Source organism: Rhyacophila brunnea, unplaced genomic scaffold (genome assembly GCF_057557595.1).
Source record: "Rhyacophila brunnea isolate RB1 unplaced genomic scaffold, BYU_Rbru_1.0 scaffold_5, whole genome shotgun sequence".
In the NCBI taxonomy this organism is placed as follows: Eukaryota; Metazoa; Arthropoda; class Insecta; order Trichoptera; family Rhyacophilidae; genus Rhyacophila; species Rhyacophila brunnea.
The window spans coordinates 32,323,429-32,341,509 of NW_028233170.1; the positions used below are offsets into that span (position 1 = coordinate 32,323,429).

The 18,081-nt window shown below is 32.2% G+C and overlaps 1 protein-coding gene across 3 annotated transcripts in view; it reads right to left on the reverse strand.

The window, feature by feature from the left end:
• Nucleotides 1-18,081, reverse strand: part of Rgl (Ral guanine nucleotide dissociation stimulator-like) — a 150,831-nt gene that overhangs the window by 94,001 nt on the left and 38,749 nt on the right. The window contains exons 1-2 of one of the 3 annotated variants that reach the window (XM_085956034.1): nucleotides 17,380-17,758; nucleotides 11,178-11,438 (exon numbers count right to left, since the gene is read on the reverse strand). The exons of the other annotated variants lie outside the window; for them this stretch is intronic. Of the exons in view, the coding sequence (XP_085812160.1) occupies nucleotides 11,178-11,372 (195 nt within the window). The 5' untranslated portion in view covers nucleotides 11,373-11,438; nucleotides 17,380-17,758. Of the gene's footprint in view, nucleotides 1-11,177; nucleotides 11,439-17,379; nucleotides 17,759-18,081 lie in introns of those variants that run through there. 3 annotated transcript variants of the gene reach the window in all.

Consider the following 18,081-nt stretch of genomic DNA (forward strand, 5'->3'; position numbering starts at 1 on the left):
TTGGCTAGGTTTCCAGACGCTGTTGTTTACTAAATGGGAAGAGCTTATAATGGAATTGCGGTTAAAAAGTGGCGGAGCATGTTAGTTCACAGTATTAACACGTAGCCAAGAAAATGTTTTCGTACAGTACTATCTTTCACTAGGATTAATAGGCCATCCATGGACTGAAACCGTATGCGTTTTCGTACAGTACTATCTTTCACTAGGATAAATAGGCCATCCATGGACTGAAACCGTATGCGTTTTCGAACCGTGTGCAATACTAAGCTTATCTTTTCTGGTCATGGAAATATATTTCCACAAAGTATATTATAAGCATCTGATCGTATCCGTTTATACCATACAGTTACACTTACAAATTTAGTGAAAATATATTTTCATGAACAAAAATCATAAGTTTAGTATGGCACACGGATGTAAGCCGCATACGATTTCAGTCCATGGATGGCCTCTAAAGGCAGTGTGACGCTCTACAGAAGTGTTTTCCAAATGATGTTCTAGGCAAAATTAAGACTATTAGCAATGTTTTGTAATTTTGAATAAATCCGCTTAAATTTGTATACAGTTTTCGAATATCGACACACAATAATCAAAATTTTCATCACACAAGCACATATTTTAAAATGTTAATATGTATTCAGAAAGTGAGAAAAATTTTGATGTGTTTATCTCACTTATTAGGTCGACCCGCCACAATGAGCCCCCAGGTTAGATAGAGCCCTGTCTGTCCCACCCCTTGTGGAGACCGTGATGCCGAGCAAAATCGACAAAAATGAATTGCTATCCATTTTTGGACACGCTGTCATCTGCTTTTATAAGAAAGTATGTTTACTTTTAAGATAATATGCATTTGCGCGTTTTCTTTTGTAATCGCTTTTGATCGTTGTGCCGCTGATTCCAGTATATATATTATATTCTGCGAAGGGCCCGACAGGGCGAGTCGGTACTAAACACCAACTTTTCGATTGACAGTCGGCCCAAATTGTCGATAATATCTCGAAAACGTGAAAGAAATAATGTCGCTGGTTGGGGTCGAACCACCATCTTTTCGGTAGCGACTGGATGCGCTACCCATCGCACCACGGAGACTATGGTAAGAGTGACTATTTATTTTAATAAACAATAAATACAGAACCTCGGTTAGCCCGCATTTTTTTTTGATCATCAGTTTCGTATGATTATAAGAAAAAGGCATAATTTAAAATATTATGTAAGTAATTAGTAAAAATGAGGTGATTTTTTCAAAAAATGCTATTGAAAAGATCATTCTTCTGTAAGTTAAACAAATGTTTTTATTATTTTTTCAATTATCCGGATTTATCGTTATCCCAGGCTATCCCTAATTAGTTTTAGTAATCGAGGTTCAACTGTACTATACGATACGCATCTACTTTCTTTCAAAAAGTTGGCACTCATCTTGGTTATGAACAACAACAAATCAGAAGACCCCGGTTGAAACTTGTTTTTCGTTATTATATCAAAATTAAGGACCGTTTCAGTCGCGCATGTATATGATAAGGAGGCCTTTGTATTCGAATAAAGGGGACTTTGTATTATGTGTTTTGAACGCCCCAGAGCTAATGAGTCAACGCGTGTCCGGTACACTTTTCCTTCGGCCGCTACATTCTCGAGCCGCCGATACACTTGTTTTTAATACCGTAGCCAGTTTTATCTTCTAATTTATAACGCGAAATTATGCGTTGACTGATTAGCTCTAGGGAGTTCATAGACATAATACAAAGGCCCCTTTATTCGAATACAAAGGCCTCCTATATTATATCGAGCGCGACACCAGTGTCCCGTCTGAAACAGGTCTAAGTAACCATTTGTTCATTTCACCAAATAAATTAAAATATATTTCACTTTCACACTTATTATGCAATACAATGGTTGTTCACCAAGAATAATAAAATTGATAGTCGATACTTACTATTAAATTAATGATTCTTATTGTGTAATTATTTTATTAACTGTACAGAATTCAGGTGACCCAATTTTAGGTTTGAGATAGTCACGGTACCCCACGTTCGAAGAAAGTTGGGTATCACTGCCTTCGACATTTTTTTTAATTAGTAAGTATGTCTTATGGCGTGGGTTCTTCTTTTAATGTATAATGTAGATAATACTTAAGTCCAATAAAGCATTCGTAGGTAGGTAAGTACATAGTAAAACCAGGGATCAGTAAAATACATAATCATAATAATATAAAATAAAAGACATTTCAAGACGTGGTAGTGACCAAACTTTTAAATTCCAGGTATTTGTCAAATATAAAGGAAATGTAAACATTAGTATGCGACTTAACATAGTGTACATCTGATATACCGGAATACGGGTAAAGACATAAAACAAACGCCGTGGAAAATGTCAGAAAAGGTAGACAAATAACTTAAGAGGGTCTAGCGAAAAGGCTTTCGACGATTGCAATTTCCACACTGGGGAAAACTGCCGAATGATAATTGGAAACTCAACCTACAGTAAAAGAAATCTTTATTCTAGGAAAACGTGATTTATTTTGGAAGAATACAAAATAATCAAGTTAATATATTATGTATATTTGCATTAAATGTTTCGAATAGAACCAGATAAATACTTGGAAGTATTTAAAGTTATATTTCACTAACGAGGTAAAGAAGGTTCACTAGTTACACAGAGCTGAAGAAACGTTGACATGGAGAGTCACAAAACAAGCGCGTACCTAGCACATACACACTTTACTATTAAAATAATTGGTATAATATTAATGTAAATATCTATTATTTTTTTTTTAATATATTTCAAAAATCTTAAATGGACTTTGCCATTGTCAGCGCCAGCAACCACTCGATTCCAATGCCCGTCAAAATGGAATGGGATCTGCAAACCGCCTTTGGATGAACTTTTAATCGTGTTGTGGCGAATTAGGAAAATTTAATTTCAACGTTAACAACACTAGAACCATCCCGCGATTTGATCAATTCCGGAATACTTTCTCTGTCATCGTTGAAGCCTACGGTCATATATCCTCGACTGTCACATCTTTCTACGTGTGTTTATATCGAAACTTCAATTTTTAACGAGTTTAAGAGAATAGGAAGAATCTGTTGTTAAAGACGTTAAAATAAACCTGTATTTTTTACTCTATATCAACCCAAAACTGGTGACCCCAACGTGATCAATTTTCAACAAAATAAATTTAACATTGCTTAAATATTTAACAACCTTATAGCCATTTGTTGAAATTGAAGTGATGTGTTGTTGATATCCAATAAAAATATTGCCTGTTTGAAATGCAAAATTGTCAGGTGCCAATCACTCGCTGGACGAAGTGTTGTTAATGAATGAAATTGTTACCTACTCGATTTGTACAATACAGAATTAATTAGAAATTGATTATAATTTTCTCGGGCATTTGAAACCAACAGATTACCTTGGTATACCAATCAGTCAGTCAGTCCGTAAAATAATATTAAGTAGTATTTTTATGTAGTTTCACTTTCGTCAGCCGACTGCAGGTACCGAAGCGAGAAGAACATGCAAAACATCACACGCATTCCAAATAGTTATGTTAAAACCATTTTTAATATTTACAATTTACATAATGAAGCAACTAAAAGTAAAACGAATTCTTTGTTTAATATTAATTATAAATGTTAATACACGTCACATCCGTGACTCAGAGGTAAAAAAAAAAATCAGTTACGATCCAAGACAGAGATCAAGGACTCACACAATATATGGGAATCATAATAAAGTTTATTAGACATTCAACCCTTTTGCGCCATGCGTACAAAGAATGATTAATAAAAATAAATGTGAATTTTTTCCAGCCGTTACGATTCGAGTTTGAGACTGACGAGAATTTTATCCTGTGGTTAACAGAAATAGACATAGACACAACCGTGGTTACGGTTACATAGATATACCTTTAAAAGGTTTAAAACATACATAAGATACGCTTTATAACTTTGCACTTTTTATTACACTGATACGCCTCTTTGCCTGGTTACCTCGCATAAAATTATATCAAATGATATTCACTTGTATTACTTAATATAGTAAATAATAAGAAAATAAATAGATAATATGTAAAAAAATATTTTCAAAATGTATTAGGTACTAAATAATTGTCATCCTAGAGCATGAGTGCAAAATTATGAAGTGGCAACTCTACTTTTACGTATAATTACAAATCGTCACCTCAATACTACAACTAGATAACTCTGATTTGGTCATGATTGGGGAAATGAAATTTAAACTTTACTTGATTAACATAAATCTAGAGTCTAGACTATAATTATTATTTAAAATAAAAATGGAAAATTGTGCTTGTCTAATTGGGAACAATTAAATAATGTTCAATTGTATGAAAAAATATTGTAGATATATTATTTTATTTATTTAATGCATTTATGGTTTTAAGGTTGTTTAATGTTTTCAAACACAAAATTAATACAGTTCCCATTAACTTCTGACTTACTTAGTTTTTGCATGTTGTAGAGAAGGAAATGTAGAATCATATTCAATAACTATCTCAAAAACAGTGAAAATCAAGTTATCTAGTTGTAGTATTGAGGTGACAAAATACAGTACAAAATTTTATTTGAAATGTAATGAAAAGTTCCCCTTGTAAGCGATTAGCCAAGGGCTCCCCGATGCAATGTTTTATAGGGAAGTGATATAATTCCAGACAGATCAAGTAAATGAGACCAAATTTAATTACGAATAAGGCTGCGATCCATCTGTTTATTAAGAAAGGTCAAAGCTTTAAAAGCTATTATGCACAGTCGTTAGATTTATGAATATAATATATCGTCACTGTTCTGGCAGAAGACACTAATTCTAAAAAAATACATATTGAGTTAGTTATACCAAAACGTTCCTTATTTCAAACTTTACCGTCTGAAAACCTTCTTAATAAATAAACAGTCATTATTTTAAAGTCATCCTTTTTAAGATTACTTAATAAACTCACATGATAGACCATTTCAAACATTTTAACAACTTCAAAGTCAAATTACTCAAAACTAGTAATCTCCAGTTAGTATGTTCTGTCAAAACAGAGACGATATAATATAATGCCGTCAAATAATTATTGTACGTAATATTAAAAACCAGTCACAGTTTTCTACAATACCTTATACGTAGGCAGTAATTTCTATGGATTACAATACCGAATGAAAGTATCGATACCGGGTTTTTGATATTTCTTATTGATTACCGGTATTCGTTAAAACATAAAAAGGTAATGTACAGTAAATATAGATATTAAAATCTCTTTAAAACATTATTTTATAGTAAAAACCTACACACCAACATGTATTATGTTGACATTTAAAAATATGTATTGATCATAATATTGTAGAACTGGTGATTTTTACATAATATAATCTTCTCAAAAGCTTTTTCAATTCAAAACTTGTACAGTCATCAATAATTTTATTATAGAATAATTGAACATTTGTTCACTGACGTTTTCTATTTCGAAATAATATTACGTAAGTACTTATGTTAATTTATCGCGACAATTTTATAAATTGGTATAATTGATGGATTTTGCTATTGTTATGTATTATTGTTTCACCTCTGTTGTTCAGTCAATATAAAATTTGCATTTCAGCAGCACATAGCCTATACACTCAATTTAATTGGCAATACAGTATAAAGTACTGAAGAAATAACATTCAACTCATTTTGAAAAACGAGTGTGGTTTTTTAATACTGAAAATTCCGGTATTTTGCATTTTTTAAACAGGTATTTCGGTATTGATAGATACTGGAATACCGGTATTGCAATCCCTAATAATTTCCTACACAATTAATATTATAAGTAAATTAGTTTTTTACAGAATCACTCTTAGTAATTGAACATGAATACATTAATCCACATTGTGTAGTTATAATACTAATCGTTGTAGAAACGTGTGTATTACAGTAATAGGTAGAGGAAATTTTTATTATAATTTATAATATAATGTTGATTGGACATTGCAAAAATAATTGGTACACGCTCAACAGTTATTTTCTATTAAATATACAACCTCCATTCGAACGAAGTCGGCATTTTGCTTGCGTTGCATTTGTGACGTAACACAGAGTAGTAGAATCCAAGGTTTTTCTGATTCAAATGATTATAGGTATATAGTATAAAGTACTCAAGTAAGTACCTACACGTTCTAGATGCAAGTAAAATACAATAACTCGCTACTAAATTGCATTCAATAAAACTACTACACTAACTCTAGTTTAAATTTAGAAAATACACCCACTTTCTCACTTTACGTAAAATTTGTAGTATTAAACCACGAAACAATTGTTACTTATGTTAACTTAATACAAATAATAAGCATGTGCAATTGTAGTATTAAACCACGAAACAATTGTTACTTATGTTAACTTTATACAAATAATAAGCATGTGCAAACACTCTAAAATCAAAGTCATCGACCAGAAAATACAATGCAAAGAAGAACCAATGTAAGCACGTAATCAATATTTGTTTAGGATTTGATGCGAAAAGATATCAAAAAATAAAATAGTTTATTATATCCACTGTATGCCCCACCGTGGATTAGTTGGTAGAGCAACCATTTCTGAAGCTGTGGCTGCGAGTTTGAACTCCTCATTTGGCAAAAATTACATGTTCAATACGTCTTTCATTGACAGTACCATTGATATACTACTAGAAGATATTACGAATATCGTCTTATAATATTTCCTCGTAGGTATAATGCGTTAAAACCGTTAACATGGATTCCCGAATTTCACCCGTATTGCCCTGGCTGTAAAACTAAATTTGCGTTCTTGGAATAGTGCCCCTAAGGGTGCTGCAAACCAAAGCTTGCAAGCTACCAAAAATTCATGTCTGAGCGGACAGAGCAAGTCGTCATGCGCTGACTATTAGAAAGAGTAAGATGCAAGCTAGATCGGGCTTACTCACAATTATTGCCAGGTCGTTTTCGAGACAAATATTAAGTGAGCTTATATCGAGTTAAGTCCGCTGATATTAAAACAGTAAGTTTTAACACTGGCCGAGTCGCTGAAAATCGGGCGTCATTTTAAGAAGCATAATATGATTCATCCAGTAGTATATCAATGGATAGTACGGACCAAATGACAAAGGTGGGCTAATAGTGCACACTAAACTTTGTCAGTCATACTAAGTATTTGTTTTCATCGAAATAAGAATACAACTTGCAGATGGTACTGGTTAGTTTTTAAAATTCAAATAAACCCTACCCAACGAAACCATAATAGGTACATATTTTATTTATACTATGGGCGATCCGACAAAAATAGTGCACACTTTTTCAGTCATACTTGTTTTTGTTGAATTAAGAATGGTGTTGGTTAGTTTTATTTTAATTCATTATACTCTGCTTAGATCAAACCATAATCGATAAGAAATATTCTTCTATCTATAGATTATCTAAAATTATGTAAGCATATTTTTTTATATTTTATAGATAAACGATCTATAAAATGTGGCTTGGAATAGGCAGCGTTTAATTGAATTTTAAAAAAAAACTAAATATATACACATTGTATTCGTAGTTTAATGGTGTAACTGACAAAGTTTAATATGCACTATCTATGTCGAATCTTAACAGCCTACCTCCACCCTTCGCCACTGCCGAATGGGTTGGGCGAATGGCTAAGAACCACTTCTATTTTATGCTCAACATTAAAAGGGAAAGTTTGTAGTTAATTAATAGTTTATTTCGCTATGGTAGTGCGTTTATAATTATGGTACAGTTTCAAGCATAATAAATGTAGTTACCTAGTTTACGAAACTCTACGATTTTGTTGAAACATAAATACACATGCTATATTTAAATAAAAATATTATAATATATATTTACTTATTCATATTATTATTCGGTATTATGTACAATGGATTGTGTCGGTATGTATTTTTTTTTAATGTTGAGAAACCGTTCAATTACATGAAAAACGTTTTATAATGTCATAAGGTCATTCTCACGTTTAGAAAAACATTAAATACAAAATATATAAATTTAGAAGTAAGCAGCAAATGCTATGAATGAAAACGTTTTAAATTAATAGTCATTCATTAGATCATTACTAAAATTTATCGTATTTTAATGTGCCCATGATCCACATGCATGTTCATTTTATTTCTCCGTATGATCCACAACTTTGTGACTACATTGATTTCATAAGTAAACAAAATGAGTCAACGTATCGTACTGCAATCATTATTGGCATAAATTAGTATACATTATTTATTATTATTACAAACATTAATAACCAAACTACCAACATTAAGTACATACTTGAATATGATAATGACGGTATGTATTACATAATGTTATAAATTATATTACAGGTAACCAGTGCAGATTGATTTTGTTTTTTCTATGCATGTATGCAACTAGTGTTCATATCTGATGCCAAGAAATTAATAATTGAGGAGCTAACATGTAGATCAAGAAGAGCCCAAGTAAAATTGGGCATTCTGCTGTGTTTTTAGAATTCTAGATTCTTTCTGATATGATGACTAAATATAAATGATTACAAGATAAAAAGAACGTTTTTAAATTTTCTGTTGAATCATATAAACTTGACAATTGTGTGTATTAATAAATACTTTTTTTTGTACTTGATAGAAATACTGAAATGTTATTTTGACATTTCATATTGATTTCCATAGTAACGCACGTATATATTAATAATTTAGTTGCTAGGACTACCCCCTTAATAGTGGATTGGATTACGGATTTCTTCCGAAATAACTTTTCATACAAAACAGAATTCAATTCTACTTAAATATGGCTAAAAGTATTAAAAGAATGCATTGGCATCGTGTTCTGATATATTCTAAAAGTTTCAAATGTCTAACTAGTCGGGAAGTTAGTTAAAAATCGATTGCAAGATTTTTACTGCATAAACAACCACCGGACAAACAAGAATACGAGCTAAGAAAAACGTGGTAAAATACTGATACGCCTTAAATATTATATGTATAAGTATATTTATTTAAATCAAAGGGTTTAAAAACATTTACATCAGACACGCCCATTTTTTATAAAACTCCTCAATTATTATCAAATCAATCCAAGATGGGCTGAAGAGAGATATTATCAAAGCATTATCAATTTCGATATAATACATATTATTACAATAATGTTTCACTTAATTGTTCTTATTTATATGTTTATGCACAATAGCTAGACAGACTGCCTATGGATACAGTTAATTCGTGTTTATATAGTAATTTAATACAACAACATTAGTATCTATAGTATATAAGGTATTTACTACGGGTTTTTACAAACACTATACTTGATCCTCTACTTAGTAGGTAGGCATACGGTTTTTACCATATTTTATTGTATTAAATTACTATATAAAAAAGAATTTATTCGTTGTCAGAATGTATTTGCCATTGGTGAGTGCGCATAGTACCAGAAGATGCTGAAAGGCAGAATCCGGGTCAAAAAAAAATACTGAAATGGAATAGTGCAAAACTAATTATAATTTATACGCATTTAATTTAATTTACGCCAAACATTATTTAGTAAAATATATTCGATAAAACCTTCTATTGAACTATGTAATTTACTCGTAATTAAATTAGAACATTTAGCGATCCATATCGTATAAAAAAGTATATAGGTACTTATAGACTTTTTCAACACGTCGTGAGGCCCAATGACAGTAGTGTATCAAAACAGCAGTGCAGTAGTAGAATCGAAGCGCTCACATAATCCCCCAGACAAAAAACCACATAAATATATTGTGACTTCACCGAGAATCCAACGATCCATGTCTTATGCATTGGACTACGAGGGCTGCTTACCTCACGATGTATTTTTTACATTTCATTGAACAACTACATACTAACATAGACCAAAAAAATTTATTTATATAATAGAATATGATTTTAAATGGCACGTCAAAATTCATAATTCATTCATAATGTTATGTTTTGTATAACTGATGGTGATACTGATAAGTGATAACTGATAACATAACACTGACGTTGATAATAATATTATCAATACGACTGTTTGCATTGCATTATGTTAATCCTGTATCAGTTTGGTACCTAGTTTATATTTAATGTCGTGGCAGTGCCACCTGTCAACATTATGTAATGTAATGTGACTTACAGGAAACTCAGAAATAATGGGAACTTAAATAACTGGTAAGGAGTAGCAGGTAACCGATCTCGAGTAAGGAAGAATCCGGGATAAACACATGTCAAGAATACGTCATACGTCGAGTATTGACAACTGCTCTCGGTTTATGCATTGACGCTCATTTAATATTGGTGTATTACACACACTACTGCACGTGCATAATGCGTGTTTCATTTTCGTCGGACACTCACATATTCAAAACCCTGCATCAAAAATCTATTTACTATCTGTTCTGTGGTGACTTAGTTCTGTAACGGAAATTATTTTTATGAAAATCACATTTAGACTTTAAAATCATCTGTCAAACTATTACGAGAGTGTCATATTATTTGTTTTCTTTCACGACCCGTTTAAAATAAACGATTACTTTATTTTCGTGTCTCGTTTATTTTTCAAATTTAGAATTTCCATTGACGTGTATCTTGTCGTTCACCTTAGCCAATTTAATACGTCTTATCCCTGTCTCGCTCTCTCCTACACATTTACATATTGTCGGTGTTTTGTAAATGAACCATTTTGGAGAAATCGAGATTTTAATGAAAAAACAATGTGTACCTACCTACCTCACTAGCTTTGTTGTGTAAAACGGCGAATTTGTATCTTCACAGGTAAGTACTTAAAAACGATAATAAGGGCGAACATCCACTTAATGTTACGAATAAAAAGCGATTGTACCTTATTACTTAGGCCTTTTAAAATATTATATTATAATGCCTATTATAAAGACAGTAAATAGTCTTTCTAAGCTTTATTATAAACTTATTAGATATTTATAATCATCCACAGGTAATTAATAAATAAATAAGTTAAAAATCCTCCTCCTGTAAAATAGTATTTTGGTTAATTCGCCTTTTTTACAAAACACCGACGAATTATGTGTTCTCTCAAGCGTCACAGATAAATCAAAACAAATATATTATATTATAGGTTCAAGGTGGTTACTATAAAAATCAAAACCTATTGCCATAATCCACGCATTATTTCAAACACTACACACATCATTCATTGTTCTATAATAGCTTAGCAGCTTACCTTGACGTACCACCTGGAGAGCGATTTGGACGTCCGCTTGGGCTTAGCGGGGGCGCCCGTGCACGACAGGGCGAGGGAGCGTGTCCCCTGCAGTCTGATGTGCCCGCACTTTTGCGCGAGTTGCTTCGTCTTCTCCGTCAAACTATGGTAAAAGTCTGCACTCGAGTTGTTGCAGTTCGATGTCCATAGCAACATTATGCGACCGTTCAAAGTGTTCTTCGGCTCGTCTATTTTTAACTTTTCTTTTGATTTTTCTTATTCCTATACAATAACAGTTTATTATTTAAATGTCTATCGATAACGTGTGCCGTAGAAAATCGTGATTGACAATAAGGCCCGTTTCAGACGGGACACCGGTGTCGCGCTCGATATAATATAGGAGGCCTTTGTATTCGAATAAACGGGCCTTTGTATTATGTTTATGAACGCCCCAGAGCTAATGAGTCAACGCATAATTTCGCGTTATAAATTATAACATAAAACTGGCTCCGGTAATAAAAACAAGTGTATCGGCGGCTTGAGAATGTAGTGGCCGACGGAAAAGTGTACCGGACACGCGTTGACTCTTTGGCTCTAGGGCGTTCATAAACATAATACAAAGGCCCCTTTATTCGAATACAAAGGCCTCTTATTATATACGAGCGAGACACCGGTGTCCCGTCTGAAACGGGTCTAATGCCATAGGTATTAATAGCAGGAACACATCATATGTAATTACATGAAACAATGAAATTAACTATCCACTATACGCCAGTGGCGAAGATTGAATATTATACGATTGGCTAAAGTTTAATTAAAATAAAACACAATACATACTATCATTTATTGATTTAATAATGATCAGAACCAGTTTCGTCTGCTTCAATGAAACCGGTCCATATACACTACTGCTATTGGCGGTTATCGAGGGTAATTTATCATATGTTTGTATTTTGGTAGATATAATAATTGTCACAATAAGTTAGCCGTCTAAACAGTCAAAACAGTCAAAGTCTATCTCGCTCTAAAATTTAGCACAGCTAAGAGAGGTGCTGTTAAAACAGCACTCATTGTTACAATTACAATTAACTTATTGTAAAAATTATAATACTTCAATACAAAAATATGAAACACTACCCTCGGTAGCCGCCAATAGCAGCTTGTGGATAGAATAGTTGCGCTGATGAGTATTAAATTATGCAGAATAAATATTGCAAATTGTGGTTTATTTTAATTATTAATACAATGTAGGTATATCCACCAAGAATTGACAGTTAACACCAGTAAAGTGGTTTAACGTTTACGACTTATAATAATTTTAATACGAGAATTTTCTAAACACAATATCGAGACTGCTAAGCTAAAGGAGCGTAGATATGTGATAATCTGCATCTTTAAGAGGTACCTATATTTTAAAATAGACCCTTTAAAAATATTTGTAACTTCGTCACGGAATAACTCTTGCTGACGCATTTTGATACGTAAAACGTAATGTAACCCCATACGTTCGTCAAAATGTATCTTACTTGGCTTAGCAACCTAAATAAAATTGCCACAAATAATGCAAATTGATGTATTATTCCATCTGCAAAATGTGAAATTATAGTTCAAGGTGGCCGAGCGGTAACGTGTCGTCTTATAATGACGTGGGTTCCGGGTTCGAATGTCGGGTCTAACAAATTCACGTGTTGTAATACAATGTGTATTTGAACCCTGAACTTTTACCTAATAAGTTGAGCAAGTAGCTAACATTCATTTCTCATACAAACAAAATCTGTTAATACAACCTCCACCCTGCGGAGACCCATAACCATAGGACCGAACATCGTAATATAAAAATAATAGTTATTTCATCTTAACCAAAATTTGAAATAATAAAATTAATTTACCGCACTGTAGATAAATAATATTATTATCAGATTATAATATGATATTTATTTCAGTATCCCGAAAACGTCGCTTCGGGCCCAATTAAATTAGTCTAAATTTAGAAAAAACTTTCTCCCTTCGTATTTGCTTGAAGTAAAAGGTAAAACGCTAGTAATACAGGGTATTTGAAAGCATTGATATTTATTTATATGATATTCGTCAAAAATTGTAAATGTATATAAATGTGTAAATAAATATTCGTTTTACCCTTCCATATTCCATTTAATTATAATAGTTATATCTAGTTTATATATTACATAAACTAGCATTCAACTTCCCACATGACACATCAGATTTAATTTACGAATCACCTAATTCATCATAAAAAAATGTAATAAGTTAAATGAATCACATTAGTGTACGTCAAATCATGTGGTATTTTGAAGAAAATATTCGAAAAATTCGATACGATTTCGTATGAATAATAATATAAAAACTATACCAAACTGCGAACCAATCCTAGGTTAATTTCCAAATAATGACAACCATCATACGCAATATAGCGTGCAACGGAATAAAGCACATTACGCGATCAATATCAATGATTACCCATTTCCAAATTTACGAAAATCTTACACGATCAAATTAGGGAATGTATTTTTGATCGTGCAGTCTTGCCGAAGAGGTTTAAAATAGTGCGCTTGCCCGCCTGATTACCTGCCTAAATAATATAGGGAAAAATATATATTGACACGGTCAATATTCACCCAGTGTAGTCATAAAATATTAGCGTCGAATCGTGTTATTGAAAAAATACGCCAAAATAGAAGTACCAAATTATTAAACGTACCTGATAATGATAATAGCGAAGACTGAATTCTGACGGAAGGTAAACGATGTTTAACCTATAGCACGCATGCCCAACTTCAAAATATGCTATGATCTACAATCCAGTATCAAAACTGGCAGTGATCTACCTCACTCATCCATTGTTGTTCTTCAACACACAGAAATACTCAATTTCCCATTCATCATAAACATGATACGTTTTGATCTTCTTTTGGGCAGTCATCGTTATTATCCTAATGTGCAAAGAACATTTTGCGAGACGGCAAGGAAAAACTACTCTCCCAGTTTAAAGTGCTGAGATCGAAGCGTTAGACGTGCCAGACCCGAGGAACACTCAGACAGTAATGTTATTTTATTATACTTAGGAAACTAACCACATACGAAATACAAATATCACTTAATTGTTTATTCAGAATTATTCAGTTTATCCACCAATAAAAATCGAACGCTGCTTGCTATGCTATTCTATGCACAAGGCTGCTATAGGCGGCTATCGGGGGTAATTTATCATATTTATGTTGGTACTGAGGCGGTTAATTGTTACAATAAGTTGACCGTCTGAACTATCAAAAAGTGCTGTTTTAACAGCACCTCTCTTGGCTGTGTTAACTTTTAGAGCGAGATAGACAGTTTTGACGGCTAACTTATTGTAACAATTACAATACCTCAATACATACATATGATAAACTACCCTCGATAGCAGCCTTGTTTATAGAATAGACGCGTTGAAGTCGTTTGCGCTTTCAATATACTCGTATTATCGCATTATTAAAATCGACCAATGCAATATTTCAGCCAAAATTCAATGTAGAATAGAATGCGATCATCGTATGAACAAGTAAAATCACTGCCATTAGATAACATCGATCCAATTTTCATAATCGCACGCAAAAATTTAAATTTCCTCCGATGATCGCATATGTAAAATCATTTTAAAGTTTCAATGCATCGAGTTGATTTAAATGCATACAAATTGAAAATCAAAATCCACTATGTCCATCAGTTAGGTATTACGTTTAATAAAAATGCTGGTAATTAAATAATGTTTCAAGGTAAACGTTAAATCAGGTAAATACCAATTGATTCTTTGCCATTGTCTGAAACGCAACATTCTGATAATAATGCTTCATTTGCAAATGCAGCAGACTTATTTGTCTATTTTTAACAACGCCTGGAATGTAACACACCCAGTATTTATGTTATCTACCTAGGTAATACAAATTAATGCTAAGAACGCATTCCATAATAAGTATATCAACACATACAAACAAATTAGATAATTATATTGTATTACCAATATGGACAACACTCGGCATATTAGTAAATATTATTGTATCCAAATATTTCGACATAATATTTCTAACTATTGGGAAAATTCATTTAGTTTCACTCGTATTGTGTTATCTGTCAATTCTTAGTGGATATACTTACATCATATTGATTACAATAAAACAAAATATAAATAACAATCAATCCTCACAATTCAATAACGATTCAGTCTGGTTTCATCCTCCCATAGGTAGCATTGTCAACTTTACTGAGGAATAAAACCGATCAATATCGTTAGTGAACTATGTGGATTACGTACAACCTAAATAGATTATTTCTCACAGCGCGGTTTTCATCTTTCGGCGTCATTTTATGCAACTGATAAAATGAAACAATTATATTTATTTGTGTACTTAATAAACGATTACAAATTTATAATTATTCCAAGATTATTAATTCGTGTCTGTTCTGTCAGAACACACTAACTGGAGAATACTAGTTTTGAGTAAGTTGACGTGTGTATTTTGATGGTTATATATTGTGATTCTCTGTTATGTGGTTTTTACCTGAGATATTACGTCTCTGTTCTGGCAGAACACACTAACTGGAGAATACTAGTTTTGAGTAATTTGACTTTGAAGTTGTTAAAATGTTTGAAATAATGGCCTATCATGTGAGTTTATTAAGTAATCGTAAAAAGGATGACTTTAAAATAAAGACTGTTTATTTATTAACTCATTCGCTGCTGACTATATAATGAGATTTTAATTAGCACCTTTAAAATGCACGTTAATTACATCGATCGGCCGCCTGGTCATTACGCGCATGTGCGTCTTCAGCGTCCAAAGTATTAAGAAGGTTTCCAGACGGTAAAGTTTGAAATATGGAACATTTTGGTACTAACTCAATATTATGTCATTTTTTCGAATTAGTGTTTTCTGCCAGAACAGTGACGTAATATGTACTAATAAATAAATACCCCCAATAAAATGCAAAACTACGTACATGGGTAATGTAAAACTTCGTTATGTTATTTAATTACACGTAGCATGTAGATTTATAACAAGAAATGAAAATATAATTAATATTAAATTCTACAGGTATTACTTAATATTATTTATATTTTCATTTATTTGAAAATGGAATTTGGAGATTCATAACGAAATTGTTTAATTATGATAATAAAAATTACTAAGTTTTAAATCTTTTATGAATGATAGTGTCTGAAAGGTATATATACTTGGGTATTCCCTTACCACACATTTAATGATACTGTGTTGCCTTCCTCTCTGTATATTTAATAACGCGGATTTTTACAGCAGAAATAAGAATATACCTTTATTTCTTTGTGACGCATTTGTTACTCATTTTAGCATTTGAACTGCAAACATTTAAATGCGTAATTATGTGAATACGTATATAAAAAAAGTCGAATTATACCTAATAGTAAGATTGCTTTAAATTTAAATGTAAACGTTGTTTTATTTTTTGCGTAAATGACAAGTTTATTGGTTTTTCTCACAATTCAATGAAAGAGGATATCAATATTACATTATTATTATAATTAAAATAACAAAACATTTCACACACATGCAATAATTATAATTGCAGTGACAGATGTTCACAGATGCGCGGCAAAGGGTTGACGATAATTTTTAAAAAGAGTATTTGTATGACAAGTTCAAAAATAGAACACCACAGACTAAGTACATCGCACATCCGTCAAAGACAAATGTCAGTCCCATTATTAGGGCATCATTGTAATATTGTGGATAGCAATTAACTAAAATAAAAAATACAGTAGTATTTATTTGAAAAAAAGAATCATGATTTCGACATAAAAATAGTATTTATTTTATATTTCATTTGACTGTAGACAATGAACTATTTTGGAGCTATCGTAAAAAAAATGTTTGCTTCATTCTCACAAGTATGCCTATTTGTAATAAATACCATACATTCCAAACATTACGTGCATTACAAAATGAATTATATCTGTTCACAATCTATGTATTATCGTTATTTATCGTTCAATTAACTTTAAAATTTTTAAGTGATAATGAGTTATATTTTCAAACTTTACTGTTATATTAAGTCACGAATATCAGATACATCACGTGTTTGCTAAATATATTGCGGCAATACATAAAGAACTGATAACTAATTAAATATTAAACCTAACGATAGTGCTATATACTTAATGATTATTCGATATTATACATAGTTTTATAGGTACCATCTTCATTGCAACAATATTGTTATCGTATCACTGTATCAACACAAACTAGGCCAAACAATTGTTAATAAATAACAATTCACACCTCGTTAAATAACACGACTTTAAAACTAGTCACCGTTAAAATCTTGAACTTTTAAAATAGCCGCCAAAATCACAAAGCATCGGTAAACCGTTCGACCATTTCAGCGCGAATTCGATTATTATTAAATGCATTCGAACACATTCGAAAATTGTCTATTATAAGCGCGGGAAAGCGCGAATCGATAAACTGTCGGGGGAAAAAATGTGTAAAAAGCGTCGCGGCGCCGTTTTCACTGGTTTAACGGCGAAAGGCTCGACGTCGACGTGTAGCGTCGTATCTGGCCGGCCGTCGAGTGACACAACGTTCGCCTTCAGCGCCCTACGAGCGCGGAAATTCGACGTACAATTGTTACTTTATCATTTTCATGACCGTGCTGTAGATAGATTGTATATATTAGTATACGCAAGTATAAGTGAGTAGATTCAGCTGGTGGTATATTTAGATGATTCACAAAAGGATCGATGTTAATGTTAAAACGACAGACTCTGTGGTTTTTTTTTTGTTATCTATGGCTAATATTATGAATCAGACAGTTTTTTTAATAATGGTTACCTACAGTGAGTTAATTTTGTAATAGCACACAGTAGTATCAGCACCATCTTAAGCACGTCAATTTA